The following is a 21,737-nucleotide window of genomic DNA, read 5'->3' as shown; positions in this document are numbered from 1 at the left end:
AGTAGGCAACCAAACACAAGGACTCCTCCCTCTCCCAGCACCTCCTGGAGGTCAACAGTTCATTGAGGAGTGGCAGGGGCCCAAGTGCCCCTCCCCAGTCCATAACTAAAAATAGGACCTGTCTTGTGCAGGTCCAGTACAGGTGACTGCAGTCACCGAGAGTTGTGACCACAGTGATGGAGTCATGCCGGATGCTATTGTGTGGCCTGTCTCACCTTCCAGCTCTTTTCTTTTGAGACTGCCTGTCTGTGTAACTGGCCAGAAGCACATTCTGTAGCTCAGGCTGCCCCCCCCCGCCCCCCCCCACCGCCCCGAGTGCTGAGGCTGGAGGAGCGTAGCAGGGCACTCACGTTCAGAGCTCTCAAAGGCACTGGTTTGCTTTCTCCCTCTTCTCTGATTTTCGTCGTATTTATGTCTAGGAGCATCTTATCTGCACGCCCGTCTGTGCTCCAGAAGAGGGCGCTGGATGCTGAGAATCAAATAGGTCCTATGGAAGAGCAGCCAGTGCTCTTAACTGTTGAGCATCTCTCTCTAGCTCCTCTCTCTCTCTCTCTCTCTCTCTCTCTCTCTCTCTCTCTCTCTCTCTCTCTCTCTCTCTCTCATCAATCTCTTCATAGGTTCCTCAAGCTTTTATTAACTTGTACCAAAAAAAAAAAACAACAACAACAACAACAACATTACGTTGTTGCTCCTTTCTTTCATCCCCTTCTTCATTTGGTCACGTGCTACTGTTCAGTTTGTCAGTTACAGTGTTCGGCGCTTAGCTTATTAGGTTTAAGGTGTTTTCTTCCCTAAAACAACCTTACAGCTGCAAACTACTGGCTAACTTTTATTCGTGTGCCATCCTACCCCCACACCAGATGTTTCATTGTCATTTAGGCCACAGTATTTGCTAAACTTCCCGATAATTTATGCTGACTCAAGGATTAAAAAGGAATTCAATTTCCAGACAGATGAGAAGTTCTGCTTGTGTTTTTGCTATTGATTTGGAGCCTGGCTTGAAGAATTCCAAAAGAAGTTTACCAAGACAAGCTCTGTTACACTGGGAGTGTACCCAGGGCCTTGAAACCACAGAGCACCCCACCACTGAGCTACACCCCCAAATTTCATGCTCCAGTTCCAACCTAGTTTTGCGAATATTGCCAATGTGTTTAAGAGGGTACCTCTTGCCGGGCGGTGGTGGCGCACGCCTTTAATCCCAGCACTCGGGAGGCAGAGGCAGGCGGATCTCTGTGAGTTCGAGACAAGCCTGGTCTACAAGAGCTAGTTCCAGGACAGGCTCCAAAACCACAGAGAAACCCTGTCTCAAAAAACCAAAAAAAAAAAAAAAAAAAAAAAAGAGGGTACCTCTTTCCCAGTTTAGAGATTCACTGTCCTGTATACGTCTGCTGATCAAACTGGGTCCTTTCTGATACTTTGCTAAAAGCAAAATATTTCAGCCAAGGCACGGGCATCACAGGCCAGTTTCTACCTCATCATCACACAGCAAATCGAGTTCTCGATGATCCTGCCCCTCTTCCAGGCCTCACATCATCCAAACCATGACGGTGGGTGTTCAAGCTTTGGAGTCTAGCGAGAAAGCCATTTCATAGCTGGTGTAAAATCGGTGTATTATTTTGATCTCTCTCTTCTCGACCTTCTTCACCAGGATTTGCCGGGCATTATGATATGTATGGGATCATCACCACTCTGTCTTGATTAGTAAATCATCTCTATAGCGTTAGTCAGGTAAAGCAAGCAGTGATTACTATGGTCAGGACTTTCCCATTGTTTCTTCTCCTGACTGAGCACCGGTATAATTTCACTGAAATATACAAATATTACAAACACTGAATACCTGTGGTCTGGGTGAATTCCCATGGCCCTCATTTCCACGTGACTTCCATCAAAGGGTTCAATATATTAATTTTCGGGGCAGGGAAAGAAAGAGGTACCACAGACTATACTGAATGATTCAACACTTCAGATACTTTGGCCACGCTGTGCCTTGTCATGCAGTGACCTGGGAGAGCAGTGTCCCGGTCCCTGGAGGGCGAGGGTGTCCAATGGAACATGACCATCACTTCAGGACGCAGCGTGAATAAAATGATAAGGCATCCTGAGCTTGTTCTGGGCACAGACTGACAAGAATGCTCAGCTGAGACATCTCACTTAATCCCACACAACCTCCTTCAGCTACAAATTCTGGTCCCTATGCTACAGGCTGAGAAAATGAGGTAAGGTTATCAAAGAGACAGGCTCAAGCTCAGGCAGGGTAGAAGGGACAGACTGCGTAGAGCAGACACCCAGCAAGTTTACGGCAGTGCTGAGTGAGATGTTCCGCGGAGGCGCGGTCCTGTCCAGGTCGCTCTTGGGAGTCATGTGTCCCTTCTCACTCCCACTCTGGTGCCCCCTTTCCTTACCCTCACTGATTTCTGACCCATGGGGGCAGCCGATGCACTGTTGTGTGTGGACTGGGCAGAGGTCTAGCTAGGGGTAATGGGAGAGATGTAGACAGTAGTTACCTGCACAGAAGTTTCCGTTTGCTCCACAGATCACGACGGCTTTAATCGTGTAGTCTGACCCGGCTTTCTGGAGTCCATCTCTTATCCCCCTGAGGACTGCTGGGCTAAAAGAAAAAAGGTCCACGAAGCAGATTAGTCAAAGTCAAACGTCTACGATCTTCGAGATTTTCCTTGACTAATGGTGGATACAGAATGCAGAATCCTGCCACAGAACTTTCACTATTTGTTCAACAGATGAAGTGTCCACTGTCAATTAAGTGCTGAGCCGATACAATAAATCCACTTTAAAAGCAATTATCGCTTTGCTTCACTGCGCTCCAACTTTGATCATGAAAAATCGTTAGTAACCAGTTTTAAAAACATTATCCAGGCTACCACAGCTGTATCCTGGGCACCACTGTGAGAGAAGTTACTCGTCCTGGTTTAATTCATGGTCAGTGAGACTTTTCCGTCTGTGACAGCATTCAGTTCTAATAAATGTAGGAGGAAAAGACAAGGGCAAAGAAATGTCGGGCAAGGACCACAGTAGCTGCTTTGCCCAGGTTCAGTACGAGGGAGGCATCCACAGAAAGTACAGCTAAACCCACTATCCCAGAGGGATGGGACTGCGAACCAAGGGTGCATCCTTCGGATGGATCTCTCTCCACTCAAGAAGTAGGGAAGGCACAGTGATTCCACTCAAGAGACCTCTGTAATCTCAATGGAAGGGAGAATTTGCCAAGGGGATTAGGGTGGAAAGTTGGGGAACCTAGGAAAATCCTAGAGTGACAGCTGCAAGGAAACACGAGCCACTTTGACTTGGAATGCTGTGTGTTCTGCGTAGAATTCTTATGTACACCACGTGAAGGAGGAAACACGAGCAACTTTGACTTGGAATGCTGTGTGTTCTGCGTAGAATTCTTATGTACACCACGTGAAGGAGGAAACACGAGCCACTTTGACTTGGAATGCTGTGTGTTCTGCGTAGAATTCTTATGTACACCACGTGAAGGAGGAAACACGAGCCACTTTGACTTGGAATGCTGTATGTTCTGCGTAGAATTCTTATGTACACCACGTGAAGGAGGAAACACGAGCCACTTTGACTTGGAATGCTGTGTGTTCTGCGTAGAATTCTTATGTACACCACGTGAAGGAGGAAACACGAGCCACTTTGACTTGGAATGCTGTGTGTTCTGGGTAGAATTCTTATGTACACCACGTGAAGGAGGAAACACGAGCCACTTTGACTTGGAATGCTGTGTGTTCTGCGTAGAATTCTTATGTACACCACGTGAAGGAGGAAACACGAGCCACTTTGACTTGGAATGCTGTGTGTTCTGGGTAGAATTCTTATGTACACCACGTGAAGGAGGAAACACGAGCCACTTTGACTTGGAATGCTATGTGTTCTGGGTAGAATTCTTATGTACACCACGTGAAGGTTTCAAACCAAACTGTGGCAAAAGATGTGCTGAGACCAACAAGACAAAAATTCTCGGAACACACGAGACACCTGCCATTGCTACGTGAGGGATAATTACCTTTCACCCAGTTCCCTTTCACCTAGACACAATTAAACAAAACCTCCTGCTCCTGACTTATTAATAAGAAATCAAATAAACAGAATCCGAGCCATTACAGAGCACGGAGAAGTCCAAAAGGAGCGAGCAGGTGTCCTTTAGTATCTGGGCAGAACTGCTTTGGGATGCACCACCCCCAGCCTGACAAAACCCTTCCATGGTCAAGTCTGGCAGATAAAACTCTGCGGGACTCCCACAAACTCCTGGCGAGCCATCTTTTCCAAACTTACAACAAGCCATACAACATACACACTGCCTAGCTCACAGCACACTGTTTATGGAATAATGACAAGATTTTAAAAAAGGTGACGTCCTCACTGAGGACTCAACTGTTGTAGATAAAACACCATTTTCTACCCATGGGTAAGCAGCAGGTATGGAACCCACGGCCAAACTGCTTCCTTCTGGACTTCCCTCGCCTGGGAGCCACTGAAGTGAGGGCTGGGGCTCACATTACAATCACACTCTCATCTTTTATTCACTTTCCTATTGTAATGATCTGTCCTGTCCCTTTAAGAGACAAGCCCCGCCCATTCCCTCCCCTGTCCATTGAGGCAAGCAGATCTTCCTTCTGCTTCCAGCCTGAGTTACTTCTTTTCCATCTCTCTGGAAGATGCACCTTCTGCCTCTCTCCTTTCTTCCTACTTCTCCCCTCAACCTCCCCTTTGCTGCTCTCTCTGCTCTTCTCCCTTCTCCCCTTCCCTCCTTTCCCTTCCCCTCCATAACCCAGTATATAAATACCCACTTTCTCTGCATGGTGTACCTGATAGGTCTCTATCTCTCACCTGCCGCATGGCTCCCTGCCTGGGACCAGCTGCCTTTATGGCCCCGTCATGCTCTTGTGCCTGCTGCCTGCTGCACCCACTCGGGGAATGGCACCATTTTATTTTTACCATAACACTTGTTCATTTTGAAAACTCATAAACAAGGAAAGGAAGAAAGGAAGAAAGGAAGAAAGGAAGAAAGGAAGAAAGGAAGAAAGGAAGAAAGGAAGAAAGAAAGAAAGAAAGAAAGAAAGAAAGAAAGAAAGAAAGGAAGAAAGAAAGGTTACTACAAATAAAAGAACTTGACTGACCAGCTGAGGGATATCATGGCCTGTCTCCCAGTGGGGACAGTGGAATCTGAGAAGACACGTGAGCCACGGTCTGCTTCATGACAACAAGCCCTTCCCTTCTTTGGAACTATTACAACAATGACAGCATCCAAAACCCAAACAGAAAGTTTATTAAGTCAAATGTGTCCAAATTTCAGAAAGGAAGGAAGGAAGGAAGGAAGGAAGGAAGGAAGGAAGGAAGGAAGGAAGGAAGGAAGGAAGGAAGGAAGGATGAATGAGAAACATGCCAAACATGTGGGGTTAGGTTTTAATTTCAAAAAACGTTATTTTCAGCTATGCATCTGTGTACACGTGTTTGCAGTTGCTAGGTAAAATGTGGGGTCTTCTCTTATGAGGGTGGTAGTTTTAGAGATGTGAACACTTGCATTCTGGGGGAAGATGCAGGAATACCTTCTCCAGAGACCTTAGACTTTGACTGGAATAGAAAGAAATTTGGTTAGGCTGCAATTAAGGATTTATAATATTCCAGACAATGTTACTTTCCAGTGTAACTGTAGGCCTGCTTAGTTTGGGGTAAGACTTGGTAGAAAATGGTGCTTCAGTAAACCGCTTACAGTCCAATCACAATCGCCATGTTGCTGTGGGACCCAAACCCCTGCACAGCCAGCTGCCCTCATTCCCACTTAAAATCAAAGCAGCTGGTTCATCTTCCTTATTCTCTCTCCTCCCTCCCCAAATTCTGTTTTCATGTAAAAGACAAATAAAGGACTCAGTTCTCCCCCCCCAAAAAAAATTGGGGAGGGGATGAAGAGAAAGAATTATTCAAATAATAGCTCAGTAGGCAATCATGGTGGCTCTCATCTTTAATTTCAGAACTTGGGAGGCAGAAGTTAGCAGATCTCTGTGGACTTGGGACTAGCCAAGGCTACATATTGAGACATTTAAAAAGAAAAAAAAAAAAAAAAAAAAGCTGAGTGTGGGAGACTTGGTAAGCTAGAAAGTTAATTACCTACAAAAACTAAGAACAAGAAAGAACAAAAGTATAAAACAAGGAGAAACAAGGAATTCACTTGGTGAACAAGCTAAAATATGGTAAATCATGTTCCTTAATATAAACAGTAAGAAAACACCTTAAAACAGAATAACAAAGTCCTTAGGGAATAAAGGGAGGCTTTTGCCTTTGTGGGGCAATTATTTTTTACCTACTTAATTTCTACCCTTTAACCTTTTGCCTTTGACTGGTTAATTAGAAACGAAATCTGACCACGAAAACAGATCCTGAGCGGTCACAAGGCACATGCAGCCGGTGTGGGCACCCTTCTAGACTGGCTCTGGATTATGAAAATCCCCACATATGGAGGTCTATTATACAAAGAGGTAGGTCAATTATATAAAAAGGGAGGTCTATTATACAAAAAGAGCAGATCAGCTGCAAGAAGCCTATGGCCACTGCCATCTCTAGACCCCTCAGAACTGGAGCTATCCTGGGAGTGGTGCCCATGCATAAATGAGGGGAAAACCCTATGTTTTTCAGGGCCTCAGGCACGCTGGGTATAGTTAGTTTTTAAATCCATGTTGGCCGACTGGCAGATGGGAGAAGCCAGGGATACAAAAGGCCACCACCATATTTTCCTTCTGGGTAAACAATGGCAGCCAGTGGTGGCTCACATCTGTAATCTCAGCTCTTGGATGCTTGGGGCAGGAGAATTGTCTCAAGTTCAAGGCTAGCCTGCATTATAGAGTGAAATCTTGTTTCAAAAATCCACAACAAAAACATCAACAACCCCTCAGACAACATGAATGATTGGCCTCCACCAAACCGCCTCAGCTGGTGCCACAAAAAGAGACTGGCGTTTCCTGTTCCAACCACACCTCTCTTTTTATGTATGTTTTGGGTAACACTGAACACCTCCTTCCAAAAAACAACAACAACAACAAAAACAAAGTACAGAAATAAAGAGAAAAGGTAAGCTGCTATAGGGAAAATTAGATATAGGATCTGGGGCTCCCACAGCCTGAAGGGAATGGCCATGGAGTAGGGGTCGGGGGTAGAGGGGCGGAGGGGGTTTAAGGGGAAGATGAAGGGTCTGCGGAAAAGCCAGCTTTTCCTAAGTGCAGAGCAAATGCTGAAGCTTTGGTCATATCAAGTGTTTCCCTATGGACAGCATTTTTTAAAAATTGAAATCGAAGTTCGGAATCAAATCAAGTTTGAGGCTTCTGAACCAGTCATTTTTCCCCAAATGGATAAGAAAATCAGACAGTCCAAACTACCTCTAAAGACGGCTTTGTTACACAAAACTGGTTTCAGTAGTGCATTGGTACGAGTGTCTTCAGTTCTAAAGAAAAACATTCTAGTTTTAACTCTCTGGGTTACAGGGCAGAGCGGGCGGGAGTTGGCTGGGGTACTGAAAGCCTCCTTTCCCAGGGCCAGGCCTGGTAAGCAACTAGGTGCTAAGTCTACACATGCCAACACCCATCTGAACTCAAGCAAAACGAGTCTGGCTAGATTCAATGTTAAACTGTTTCTCTGGGTAAATCCCAAAGTTAGTCCAGTAAGCATGTTTACGAGTTACCTTTCCCCCATTACTTTTAACCCTTGAACCTGGAGGAAATAAAAGAGCCTCCCCGCCTAATTCTAATTAATTAGTGATCAGACCATGACACAACTTGAGAACTGTTACATAATATCCACAAGTCCACAAACCATAGGCATTTCCCTCTGCATCTGTGGGAACCAGGCTCACGGTGACCCTCTCTCTACGGGACCTAAACCTTCATATAGTGAAGTCCCTCATGGAAAATGAGATAGTATTCATATATACATACATCATCTCTAGACTACTTACAGTAGCCCATAACTTGGAAACTCTATGTAAACATTTCTTAAAATGCATTACTCAAAGAATAATAACAAGGCCAGGTGGTGGTGGTGGCGAAGGCCTTTAATCCCAGCACTCTGGAGGCAGAGGCGGGCGGATCTCTGTGAGATCGAGGCCGGCCTGGTCTACAAGAGTTAGTTTCAGGACAGGCTCCAAGGCAACACAGAGAAACCTTGTCTTGAAAAAAAAAACTAAACAAATAACAACAACAAAATAACAAAGGGAAAAGAATCTATGTGTTCACTAGGGAGACTTCCGTGATGGATGAGACACGCTTCCCACCCAGGGTTGACTGAATGGCAGATGTGGAACAGAGGGCTGGGTTGTTTTTTTTTTGTTTTGTTTTGTTTTGTTTTTTTACCCCTTCTGGGTAAAATGTGAGGCCCCAACTGAGCCAAAACAACTTCGGTGGGTTCCACGCTAGAATGAGGCGCTGGGTCTTCCCCCTTCACCTTGCCTCTCTACTTTTATTTATGATCTTGGTAATTTGAGGGAAAGTTCATAAATAAGAAAAACTGGAGAAGGAACGTGGCTTTGTTTGGTTTTCCCTAAGTTAAGGGGAGAAAAACGACTAGGGAAATTATTAGACATAGAGTCAAGCCTCCCCTGTATTCTCTGAGGAATTCTCCAACTTTAAAGATTCAGGGGCTCAGGAGGGACCACACCACATTGTCAGGAGGAGAGGACAGGGTGTGGGGACATTGCCTGAGTGCCCACTGTATTTCTTTGACTACAGCAGGCTTTGCATTTTCAACAGTTAAAAAAAAATACAGTAAGGCATGGTGGTGCTCCCCTTTAATCCCAGTGCTCGGGAGGTAGAATCAGGTGGATCTCTGTGAGTTCAAGGTCAGCCTGTTCTACAAAGCGAGTTTCAGGACAGCCAGGGCTGTTACTCAGAAAAACCCTGTCTCGAAAACCCGAAACATTAGATATAAAAAATGCAGTAGCTTATCAACACAGTAATAAAACATGCCAAAGTAACTTCTAGGGGTAAGTTTGGCTTCAAAAAACTAAGTTTTCTGTTATGAATGTATGTCTTCAGTTCCAATGTAAAACATGAAGTTTCTTACTATGTGAATTAGAGAAAGAAGAAAAGAAGCCAAAACTGTTTCAGAGACTGGGCTAGAAATCCTCTCTACTGTGCACTTAGAAACAGAGCTGACATTCATATGAAGAGAAGAAATATGAATGACTAATCTAGCAACGAAGGAGTTAAACTTCTTTTGAAAAATCGAAGTTGCTCCAATGAGCATACCTCACTTAACTGGAAAGAGGTAACCTCGTACAAAACAAACAAATACCCAAAACAACAAAACAAATAGAAAGGATTGAGGAGGGAGGGAGGAAGGAAAGAAAGAAATTTTGTTTCTGTTTTATTTTGTTTTAAGTGATGTATCAGTACACTGTGAATTAGATACCAAGGGGAAGGTCCTCAATAGCCAACTTCTAGAAAGGACATTTGACCTCAGGGAATACAGGGGATGCTTGCACACGTGTCTATGTACTGTAGTTACCTTTCCCCTAGTGACTTTTCACCCTTTAACCTAGAGAAATCAAACAGACTTTCGACTGGCTAATTGGAAATTCAATCGAATAATGAAATTGATTTAAAAGCCTGACATAATATTTACAAGTCCAAAAATTCCATGTAATCAATCCTTGGTATGTGTGGGAAATTAGTTCTAAGACTTTCCATCCTTCCCAGAATCCTAAACCTCAAATGTTCAAGTTCCTAATGCAAAGTCTTGTTCTGCATATAAATTATAATTCTAGACTATTTGTAATCCCCACAACATGGAAATGCTCGTTAATAGCTTTTATACAAGGGAAAAAGTGTGTGTGTGCAACAGAGACCTAAGCATCCTGGATAAAATGACACTTTCTAGCCACGGTTAGCTGATGCAAACCCCAGGATGCAAAGAGCTGGCTGCTTTTTAAGAGACTCTCAAATCGAGCCAGCATCACCTCAACCAGTGCTGGGAGAAGACAGGGAATTCCCCAATTCCAACCCAACCTTCCTCTTTTATCTGTGTTCTTGTAGACTCTTGAACAAGACTCAGAAATGGGGAAAGGGAAATGGTTGTAACTGGTACAGTTCTATTAAACTCAACTGAGAGGTCCCAGCAAGGGAAGGTCCATTGGAGCTGAGAAAGCACTTCCCCTGCTTACAACACCGGAAGTGTGTGTGGAGTCGAGATGACGATAACATTCACTGACTGAGAAAATAGCTCAGTAGTTAAAGTACTTGCCACAAGAGCAACACTCATGATTCTGGAGACCAGAACCTATGGAAATGCTGGGTGGGTATGGTGGCCAGGAGACAGGATCCTTGGCCTAAGCTAGCTAACTAGACTAGCCCTGTTGATGAGCTCTGATGAGGTGGGGAGCCATCAAGGAAGACTTGGTGTCAACCATCGGCTTCCATACTCATATAGGATCGTATAGGTATAAGGATGCCGTCACACACACACACGCACACACACACACACACACGTACATTTGAACATGTATGCATGGACACCACACCTATCTACTAGAAAAATAGAAAAAATAAGCAAGATAACATTTTGATATCAGCTTCTTTGACCATAGCACGATTTTCCTACCAGAATTTTTTTGCTGTTGCTACTTAATCCAAAGTTTATCAAATCAAATTTGTGATCTACAACCAGCTTTTTTCCCAAATAAAGAAACAAGTAAAACTAGAATGTTCCAAAATCTATAACATGTGAGGATAGGCTAGATCTACATTCTGCATGCATGTATGCATCTTCAAATTTTATGCGCTTAATTTAAATTTAAGTTTTTTTTTAACTAGATATATATGTTAAAAGATATCATGCGGCCGGGCGGTGGTGGCGCACGCCTTTAATCCCAGCACTTGGGAGGCAGAGGCAGGCAAATCTCTGTGAGTTCGAGGCCAGCCTGGTCTACAAGAGCTAGTTTCAGGACAGGCTCCAAAGCTACAGAGCTCTCAAAAAACAAAACAAAAAAAAAAGCAAATGTTGAAAACCATTGCTCTGGAAGATAGGTTAAGTCATCAGCCATGTTCTCCACTTAGGAAGAAACTGTAACTGCCAAGAACGGAGGGAGACATGGCTGCCTACTCCAGCAACAAAGGATTTTATTTGGTTGGGGAAAAAACAAAGTATTAGACAAATTACCATGCCTCATTCATGTAAAAAGATATAGCTTCCCACATAAAATCAGAAAGAAGGAAGACCAAAAAAAGTTAAGGTAAAAAAACAAGGAAGCTGTTGGTGAACAATCACGAGGCTGGAGCAGAGGCTGAGAAAGAGGGCTTCTGTAGGGACTGGCCACAGGCTGCTCAGAGGTACACAGAGGACCGCAATGCGGAGCCGTTTACAATCTCTGTTTCTATTAACCCATACAGTTAGACACTTAACATTTCTCCGGACTGGGGAGGGACTGGGCAGGTTAAACACATCACGTAAGTACCAGGACTGTGGGTGTGAAACTGGGGCATTCCGCCCTCACCTCTTGATGGACATAGTGCCTTATTGTGAACAGAAAGTTCAGCAGAAGCCATCTCTCTAGTAATCCTGTCGGTATACAAACATCCCAACTGGATAAGGGATCATATTGCTTATGCTTTCTTTGTGAAAACATGCGGTGCCCGCTTCCTGACTGAGATCAAGAGTAAAACTGACATGATCAGTGTTTTCTTTCATCCCCCAAATGGCCAGTAATTGAATCTATTTGTGTATGGCTTTATTTCTGCATACTGTATTGTACTACTGTATCAATATATCCTGCATATGTATTAGTGAATGCTATCCTTCACATTAAAAGAAGTACGGCAATATATTAAGCCAGGTATGGTAGCTCACACCTTTAGTCCCAATATTTGGTAAGCAGAGTCAGGTGGATGTCTGTGAGTTTGAAACCAGTCTAGTCCACATAGTTAGTTCCAGTTCAGCCAGGAGTACACAGTAAGACCCTGCTTCAAAAATTGTAATATTAGTAATAAGGATAAAAGTTTGACCTCTGTGGGCACCAGGCGTGCATGTGGTGCACAAACATACATGCAGGTAAAACACTCATACACATAAAATAAAATAAAAATAGTTCAAAATGTTTAAAATAAAATCTAATGGCAGTGTGGTTTAAAATCTCTTTTAAGATCAACATGTCTCCTCTTTTCTGTTTTTTTATGATTTATTTTTTTAGACAGGGTCTGAATAAATCAAGGCTTCCTCCTGCCTCAGTCTCCTGAATGCTGGGATTCCAGGGGTGCACCAACCTGACTTCTGTTTGTTTTGCTCCAGCAGCTTCTGCTGGGAATGTCCACCAAATGGTCTGCTTTTACTGTACTCATTCTGCTGTTACACAACTGTTTCCTTGAGATTGAAGCACTCCTTCCTGAAGGAGGAGAAAGCTTAAGATTCAGGAAACTGAATCAGGACACTGACAGGGTGCTGGAAGCTAACCGCTTTCCTGATGTTTAAGATGCTCAGGAAGCGCAGAGACCTGAAGATTCACAATCTCCACCTCATCCCACCCCGCTGGGGGGGAGGGGGCTGTGCAGTGGAGCTCCCGACGTGGGATGCAGTTTTCACGAGCTGCCATGTGGGTGGGCTTTCCAGTGGCTCCGTTGCCTTGGAAGCGCCTATGTTCTTGTAAGTAACCTCAGCAAACTCACTAATCTACAAAGCTAACTTGGGTGGAATAATTTATTTGGTCTGGCCGGTCCGTGGTGGCGCATGCCTTTAATCCCAGCACTTGGGAGGCAGAGGCAGGCGGATCTCTGTGAGTTAGAGTCCAGCCTGGTCTACAAGACCTAGTTCCAGGACAGGCTCCAAAACCACAGAGAAACCCTGTCTCGAAAAACCAAAAAAAAAAAAAAAAAAAAAAAAAAAATTTATTTGGTCTGCCGCAGGCGCCCTCTACTGGGATGAACAGATAGTCGCTTGCTGCTGTATATGAGTATTCTGTATTCTCAGTTTGTCTGGGCCTGCCACCAAAGATCATCAAAGCAGGGCTTGTGGATGGAAGAAGGGGACCAAAAGGTCACCCGAATATCCAGGCCACCCCTCTCTGCCCTAATTACACCCTCATATAAGTAGGGAAGGATTATGGGAGAAAGATTCCGACATAGCCAAGCAGGACTCATGATCTTTGCTGGGGAGGGTTGCTTTCAGTGTGGCTTGCTCTAAACTTGCCCATGCTTCTGCTCCCAGCGCCCTCACCCACTGTTCTGAAAGTTAGCCTAACAAACCCACGGGTGCCTCCCCCGCCCTCGCCGAGTGAATTTGGCTGGAACTGCACCTAGGGTTGTCCTTTGGACTGAAGGAGGTCTCTCTTAGGGAAGGGATTTTAGCAACATCTCAGTGAAATGTTATACCGTATCTGTCACGATCGGGTCCACCACTTCGGCAGTCTGCGCACGAGTGACTCCTCCTGAGGCTAATAGAGAATTATATTCTATTCGCCAGTGATATGGAATGAACAAAGTAAATGAACTTGATCATTTTCCAAAAGAACAACAGATCTCACTTTTAAAAGTAATGTGCGTTGCATTGCACAGGAGAGCATCGCGGGTGAAGAAAACAAAACTCCAGCTTTTCAGAAAATGCTACTCAGTAGGCCTCTTCCGACGGAGCGTTGACAGGCTTGGGGACCAAACTCAGTGCTTTACTATAGCTTTGGGGGTTGCAAGCGGGCAGGAGGGTTGCAGGAAGCCACGCCTCTGTAGGTTCCAGACCCGCCAGCCCGAACCAGCCCAGAGCGCGCTGTGAGCTTAACAACGAAAAGAAGGGAAGGCCCGAGTCAGCAGCTCATTGGCCGACCTTTCTAAGGGAGGCGAGCCCCCACTCAGATCCGCCACACCCCCTGATCCGGAGCTGTTACCTGACAGCGTTGACCGGTGGGTTGCAGAGACGGATCAGCGCCAGGGAGTTAGGCAGCCTCAGGAACTCAGCCATTTTCTCAAGGTATCCTGCACCTCTGATGTCTTGGGCAATCTGGGTCTCCTTTTCTGGGCCGCCCGGAGAGGAGGAGCACGAACTGGGCCAATGGGAGCAGCCGCCGCCACCGCCTCCTGCCCCTTGCACCAAGTCCCAGCAAGTCTGGCTGCGCTCCAGAGGGAATGACCAAAGGCAAGCCTAGCTGCTGGGTCGGTCTCCCCACTGAAGTCAACCACGTGTTCTCAAAACAATCAGTCACCTGTCCTAGCAGGAAGCCCCTAGTGCCCCCCCGTCTACTCATCCCTCTCTGGTTCTGCCCCTTCTGAGGGCTGAAATTTCTTCTCATAGTTCACCCTCGAGCTACGCACCTGTTATAGGATGGATGTAGGCTGGATACTGACAATAAACCGTGCCTTATCTCTTCCCTCTCAAAGGTCAGCCTGAGCAAGGTCCTTCCAAATGCGCATGCTTCTCGTGGTTGCCAAAGCCCACCAAGTGGCCGGAAGACATTGTGCAGATCGACAGGAAACACACATATGCACACAGACGCACGCGTTTAAATCTTCACTGATGTCGCCCAAGTTTTAATAATGTCTAAAGATTATTTTCACACATGTTCTTTACTTCCTGAAATTAAGAAAAGGTCTAGCTAGTAGAAAAATGCTGACTGCCCTGGAAGTCCCGGGTACAAGTAGCGGTCAGAGTCATCTGAATCCACATGTCAAGGACAGCCCAGCATGCTCTCAGGTGCCAATGATGACTAGAGCCTCATGGGAGCAAGTGGCTACTGACAAGCGACATAGATATATGCCCCTAAAACAGTGCCTATTCTGCAGACTCTAACCTGTCCCAAAAATCCCATAGTGTGTTCTGTTGGCGGAAGTCTGCATGGTCAGCCCAGGTCTCCCCTATAAGGAGCAGTAACTTCAGCTTTGCCTCCCTCCAGATACTGGTATCCAGGATAAAACGCCACACTATCCTAGGAACTCAAACAGCTGGAGGTCAAGGTTTAATAGCACTGAGTGGCCTTAGCACACCTCACCCCATGGGGCATGGGGAGATAGCAAGCACACTTTGGAGCCAGCTTGAGACTCTGTCCTCTCTATCTTGCAGGAGTCAGTCAGTGGCCACCGTGTCTCTGCATTTTAATTTTAGTTGAGCACAGAACTTTCTGCTGTGTCCCCTATCGTGGGGTCGTGGTGCAAGCTTCTGTGTAAATCTAAAACTCTGCCTGGCTGTTTGGGGTTGGCTCCTCATCAGGGACATGACCTGCATGAGGTAAGTGAGGCATTTAGGGGACAAAGTTCAAAGGGCAGTTAATATCAGGATCATTCAGTGCTGACCCTGCTGGCTCCTCAACAAAAACAGGCTCACCCACAGTCCTCTCGATTAGTCCCTCTGGAAATGGTACACATTGTGAGACTACCGGATACAGCTAGGTGGTAGCATTCTGATTTCGCTTTTCCTGGTGGTACAACGTTGTCCTTATGCACAGGTTCCATATGTGTTGAGTCCATGGATGTGAAATTTGTCAATTAGGTGGTTTCTCTTACGTTGCCATCTGTAGAATGCTTAACTATTCGAGAGTCTTTTGATCGTTGGTGTGAACTACCATATCCTTCTGTTATTTTACTTCTGAAGCGCTCAGCTACTTCATAGGATGTCATTCCCCAAGGGTAAACGCTGCGCACCTTCTGCATGTCACTCCTTTGCTCAAGTCCATTGCTTTCACTGTAGTAACTGCGTTGCTTGGTCCCCAGTTCACGAAGGTATCTCAGGTTTGTTAATGCTTCAAAGGAATCATTGTAAGCACTAGAACTCCTATGGTGCCCAGGAAGTCAATGGTGAACCCTATCGAAAATACTGCTGGTCAGTGCAGGTCTGCATCTATGGGAAGAACAGGGGTGGGTCTTTCTCCCCATCTCGAGATCTCTGTCTACTAGAAAGCTCAATCTGTCAGGCAAAGACTCCAATTCAGTCTCATTGAAAGGAAGGAAAATACCCATGGGTCTAACGATCCTTCTCCTTTTAACTTTGCATTACGTAAGTCTTCAAGTGTGCACCAAAAGTGAGAGCACAGTAAAGCAACTCTATCAGTCTGTGGCCGCTGATCGCTGTTGCCCTCCCGTGTTGTATAGTAATGTCACTCCCAGAACTATGGTGTTTCGGCATTGACTCTGCCCAATGCAGTATGATGGTGCTTGGCATGGTGGTGCAAGCCTGTAATCCCAGTCAGCACTCAGGAGGCTGAGGCAGGAGGATCACCATGAGTTTGAGGCCACCCTGGGCTATATAGAGGTCTCAAAACAAGCAAATGAAGGTGATGTAGTGGCCTTTTCTCCATTCTCCCCCTAACTTCTCTCTATTGTGTCACATTTCCATCCCATACCTGCCACCATGACTTTTCAAAAAAAAAAACAAAAAAAAAAAAACAAAAACCAGGTATTTTAACAGGTAAAAGGGCAAGGGCACTAGAGGTGGCTTGGGAAGCTCAGAACTACCTCTGCGATTTATTTACTTTTGTTCTCAGTCGGCAAATGTTTATGACCTATCAGCTCCCAAAGTCTCAGGGCATTCAAGTGTCATCATTGTAGGTGATAGTTCAGTAGGTCAAAGGAGAGATGGCTGTGGAGGAGGGGCCAGAGAGAACAAAGACTGACTTTACCTCCGGGCATCTAGTCCTCAACCTGGTAAGCTTTACTTATTTCTCCCATGTCGTAGAGCATCACAGTGTTTGTTCAGGGAAGACTTTTTACAAAGAACTGGGGGCCTAGAGAGCTGACAGGATTATTTAAGGCCATATGGCTGTTAACAGAGATTCCTTCTGAGGAAATGGATCACACACACCTGTGTGGTCCAACAGTCCTGAGATTTCCAGGGCAGACCAGCAGCTTGGAGTCCCATGAGAGCTGGTGATAGCTCAGGTCCAAAGGTGGAAGGATATATGGAGGCAGAATTCCCACTTCCTTAGGACGCCTTCCTCAACTCTTTTCCTCTAAACACCTCCAGTCACTTGGACAAGGCCCACCCATGTTATGGAATGTTATGTACTTTATTTAAAGCCAGCTAACTGGGGCTAGAGAGATGGCTCATCAGTCAAGAGCGCTAGGTGCTCCTTCACAGGACTAGAGTGTGATTCCCAGCACCTACAGGGTAGCGCTCAATTGTCTGTAACTCTAATAGCAAGGAATCCGAAGCCTTCTTCTGGCCTCTGTAGGCATCAGGCTTGCACGTGGTTCGTAGATATACTTGCAGGCCAAAACTCTCACACACATAAAAATAAACTAAAAAACTAAAAAAGAAAATCAGCTGATGGAAATGTTATTTCTATCTAAAGAATTATTTTACAGAAACATCTAAAATAATGGTTCATCAAAAAACTGGCTTTTGTGGCCTAATCAAGTTGACATAGAAGATCAGCTCTCACAGAAGACAGAGAACAAGATTTGGCTCTGTGCATATGAAAAGAGAATAATTTGAGTTTATTTTAAATTTTTATTCTAAAAAATAAAATAGGTTATTGTGGGAACTGCAGCCCCAAGTTGATATCCATGCCCCCATTTGAGGTGCTTATCTGCAAGGAAAACATAATAAATTCCCTCTGCTCCTGGAGCAGGGAAGGAAGGAATTTTGAGTGCATGGTGACCGTTCCTTGATCCCTGCCAGGGTCAGGTTACAGTCCCTTCGCAGCCCCTCCTCATTTGGTGCCATGGTATAAAAGCCAGCCTCAACTGGACAATAAAAGAAGCTGTTCCACCTCAATCTCGTGCTCTGTGTACTCATTCAGCCTGGACACCCTCCTCCGAGACTCTTGGTTCCAGCCTGCGCTGGCTGCAGGTTATTGTTTTTCCTTCCTCAAGTGTGACAATCACGCAGGAATGGACGTTAGGAGCCATAACATCTTCAAGACCAAATGTCTTTATTAAAATGAACAATGATGAGAAGCACTCTTCCCAGAGTTTTGGCCAAAAGGCTTGGCTCAGACTCCCCAACATTAGAACTGACCACCTATTCCAATAAGCCAAGCAAAGCAATGAATAGCATGGAAGGTCAGAAAAGGGAGAGTCATCAGTGTGAGTACTGGGAAGAATAGATAAATTGGTTCTGTGAGCACAAGTTCACCTTCAAGGGGCTAACAGGACCTTTGTACAAAAGAGAAATGAAGGAAGAAATTGGATTATGATCTATGATGTGGGATATCCTTCTGTATATGTGTTGTTTTTATTGGCTAATGAATAAAGCTGTTTTGGCCAATTACTTAGCAGAGTAAAGCCAGGCAAGAAATCTGAACAGAAATATAGGGAGAAAGAAGGGAAAATCATAGAGATGCCATGTAGCTGCTGAAGGAGAAGGATGCCCAGAACCTTGCCAGGAAGACAAAGCCTCATGGCGATATACAGATGAATAGAAATGGGTTAATATAAGATGTAAGAGCTATCAAGGGATATACTTAAGCTATTGGCCAAACTGTGTTGTAATTAATATAGTTTCTGTGTGATTATTTGGGTTTGGAAGGCCAGAAATGAGCGAGCAGTCTCTATATACAAATGTCACCAATGTAGGCCAACTACATCTACATAAAATCTGAGAGAGCTTGGGAAGAAATTTTAGACATAAAAGAACAGAGTTAAGCATGGCTTCTTAGTGGCAGCATTTTCTTTGGTGGGCTCTGTTTGCTAGAAGCAAGCAGAGGCATGATTCCTTTAAACCTCTTGCCGTTGCAGCCAGTGGTCTCGGACTGTTCTTTGGGTTCAGGGGTCTCCTCCTGAGGGAAGGTCCTCCCCGAGGGTCTTTCACTTATAGTCAAGCGTGTATTACAAATGTCCTTTGGTCTAAACTGTGCATGGCTGCATATGCCTGTAAGCCAAAGCTAGGGAGGGAGGTTCAGGTGGGAGGTCAGTCTGAGTTAAAGAGGGAGATTTTATCTCAGAAAACAAAAGTCGTTGTTCTAACACCGGGAACACTTTGTATTATTCTGCAGGTCTGTGGGGGTTCTTAGCTGTCTAACCCATCACCCACATTTCAACACTACTAGTCGTGTTGTGAAAGATGACTAGCTTTGTAGTCTTTCTAAAGTACAAGTTGAGATGTTTCTTTGAAATACAAAAGGGTAAATGAAACCAAGCCCTGTCGGTGGCTGTACATTAGAGTCTGCTTGCCTTCTAGAACTGTGTCGGTCAGTAATTTCTTCCTATTCAGCCAGTTAAAAACGAAAACAGAGCTCCCTCATTTCTGGGTCAATATGAGGTTTTACACCTTGTTATTGATGAGTGAGTCCACTCTAGGATTCAAGTTGGTTCATACACACACACACACACACACACACACACACGTTATATCCATTTCCAAAGGGGAAGGTAGCCTGTATCATCAGCTCACCACTGAAAATAGTTCCAGGCTTTTATCCAAGCGTGTTTCAAGAACAAGAGAGTGTATCATTAGGGAAAAAAAATTACAATTAATGTTCATTGTAGTATGCTGGTGAAAGACCTGGATAAATCCAGACCCCCCCCCCAGCAGGAAGAGATTAATCAAAAATCTAGGATTAGCCGGTTCGTGACTGTGTTTCAGGAACTAGCTGAAGATAAAGTTAGATTGTGATCTTGAGAATAAACAGGGAGTTTCCCCCTTGTGATTATCATTGTACTGTGTTTTAGGAACTAGCTGATTATGACCTTGGGAGTGGTCCTGAGAGGCAGGGAGTTGCCCCCTTGTGACCACCACTGGATTTTCGGAATTTTCTATGACTCCTTTGGATTACTGGGCTGTGGTTTCTTCCCTTAATAATTCCTTCTCCCGGTTACTCCGGGTAGAACTCTTCCCCTGCGTGGGTTATGAGTCTCGGCCCCAGTGCACTGGTTCCCGTCTCATTTCATCATTAAAGCCTTGTGGGATTGCAGCAAGGACTGTCTCTTGTGAGTTACTGGCGTGGGGGCGTGGGGGGGGCGTGTCGTGTTATCCCAAGACTTGAGTAAGAGTCTCCCCAGCACTGGGGGTCTTTCACTGGAAATTTCTATGCACTATCGCAAGTAACAACAGCCCCAGGCTGTGTGGGTACGAGTGGTTTTTACAGTTGGGTCAGGTTCACAGAGGTTAAGTAATTTGGCAATGTAATACCAACACCCTCAGAGGTGAACCAGGCAGCATCGCAGCCAGCGAACGCAGTCTCAGAGGCCGACGCCCAGTAGGGACATCCGAAAGCCTCAAGGGTCTTGCAATTTCGTCCAGACTGCCCACAGTCGTGGATTGGAGCGTTGAGTTTCGGCATGCAAGACCGTCTATAGAAAACAGACCGGGAAACCCAAGACCCTCGGCGAGGCTGAAGGTGCCGGAAGTGACGCCACACGCGGAAGTGCCGGAGGCGGCCCCTGAGCCCTGGGGCGGGTGTCCGGCGCCGTCGAAAGACCGCTGTGCTAGTGAGGCTAGCGGATTCGGCTTCGGGCCGAGAACCTTGAAGTAAGTCTTCTTCAGCGGGTGCTGGCGTCGTGGCGTCTGGGGCAGCTGAGGCGCGCTCAGCCAGGCTCGTTGCCTACGACTCAGCCTGCGACGGTGGCAGACGCCGGCCGGGAAGGGTTGGTACCCAAGTGAAAGCGCGACTTGCGCGGCCTCCGAGCGCATCCCTGGTGACAGCATCCAGCCTCTGAATGCACGCGCGACTCCCTCCCAGCCCCACGACACGGATGCAGAGGAAAACCAGGGCGCGCTTGTTTTTTAAAGTTAGCGAAATCTACAGAAGGGTCCCAGTCTCTTGGTGGAGAGGATAAGGCGTTTATCTGGCTTCCTGTGGCCACCTTTAGTTTTCTGGGAAGAACATCCAGGGAGGTTATCGAATAATAAATAAGCCGCTGTTGTCGCACCGTGCTGGTAGTTGATGTTATAAATGCTTTCTTTTTCTTCAAGACTTCTTACATTAGCAACCAACATTTGAAAGGCAAATGAGGGTTACAACGAATATGAAGCTAGTTGGGCTTCACGTGCTCCGTTTATAGACACAAGGAGAGCTGTGGCAGCTCTCCTCCTACTCACCTCCCTGCCAAAAGAAAAAAACCCTTGAAGATTAAAGTGTTTCCTTTGTTAAAAGCACCCTGAAATGTAATGAGTTAGCATGCATCCCACAAAAACAAATTCTGTAACCATTTTGGGCTATCAAATGGAATACAGTGCAGTTGACACATTGTGCTGTGTAATCAGATCGCGGCACCCACCACCTACATGCAGTCCCATGTGAGGTGGTTGTGCATTGGCTATCCAGTGGAAAGCAGATCTTGAGAGGTCCCCAGATGTATCATTAGATTGGATAGGATGGGGTAGGAGACCATGGACTTATTTTGCATGGTTGTGTTTTACATAAGAAACTAGTCAGCATTTTTAGATTTTAAACCTAAGCTTTTCTTCAAGTCCGTCAAAATCTCTAAAAGTAAACACGTAAATGCCCTTTTGCAGTAAGCTTTATGTTTGTCCACATTTGGATCTTTTCCCGGTCCCTGGATGGTACTGGGAAATTCCACTCAGCCCATTTTATATGTCGTTACTCTTTCACCATGATAGAATACATATAATTATGTTAGAAAGGCATATAATGTTTGAGCTCTTCTGGGTCAATATTATTGTTTTTGTATAGTCTTGGCCACTTCAACCATCTTCAGAGTCATGTCCGCCACACTGCGTAGCTAAGTGTTCGGAGGGCGTAGCTGCTGTCCATAGTGAATTAGACCCAAATGGTAACCTAGATATGTGCACTGACATGTTTGAGGTTTTCAGTTTTGCAGAACGCTGCTACCTATGGACTCTGAAATGGGCTTCATGTAAAG

General features: G+C 45.4%; 1 protein-coding gene across 1 annotated transcript in view; it reads right to left on the bottom strand.

Moving 5' to 3' along the window:
- Ehhadh (enoyl-CoA hydratase and 3-hydroxyacyl CoA dehydrogenase) overlaps positions 1-13,972 on the bottom strand; it is a 34,504-nt gene extending 20,532 nt beyond the window's left edge. The window contains exons 1-2 of the mRNA XM_057764626.1: positions 13,871-13,972; positions 2,505-2,608 (exon numbers count right to left, since the gene is read on the bottom strand). Coding sequence (XP_057620609.1) covers positions 2,505-2,608; positions 13,871-13,944 — 178 coding nt within the window. The 5' untranslated portion in view covers positions 13,945-13,972. The remainder of the gene's footprint in view (positions 1-2,504; positions 2,609-13,870) is intronic.
- Between the last annotated feature and the right edge of the window lie 7,765 nt (positions 13,973-21,737).

The sequence above is a fragment of the Chionomys nivalis genome, chromosome 3 (genome assembly GCF_950005125.1).
Source record: "Chionomys nivalis chromosome 3, mChiNiv1.1, whole genome shotgun sequence".
NCBI classification, from domain to species: Eukaryota; Metazoa; Chordata; class Mammalia; order Rodentia; family Cricetidae; genus Chionomys; species Chionomys nivalis.
This window is presented reverse-complemented; position numbering and strand designations above follow the sequence as displayed.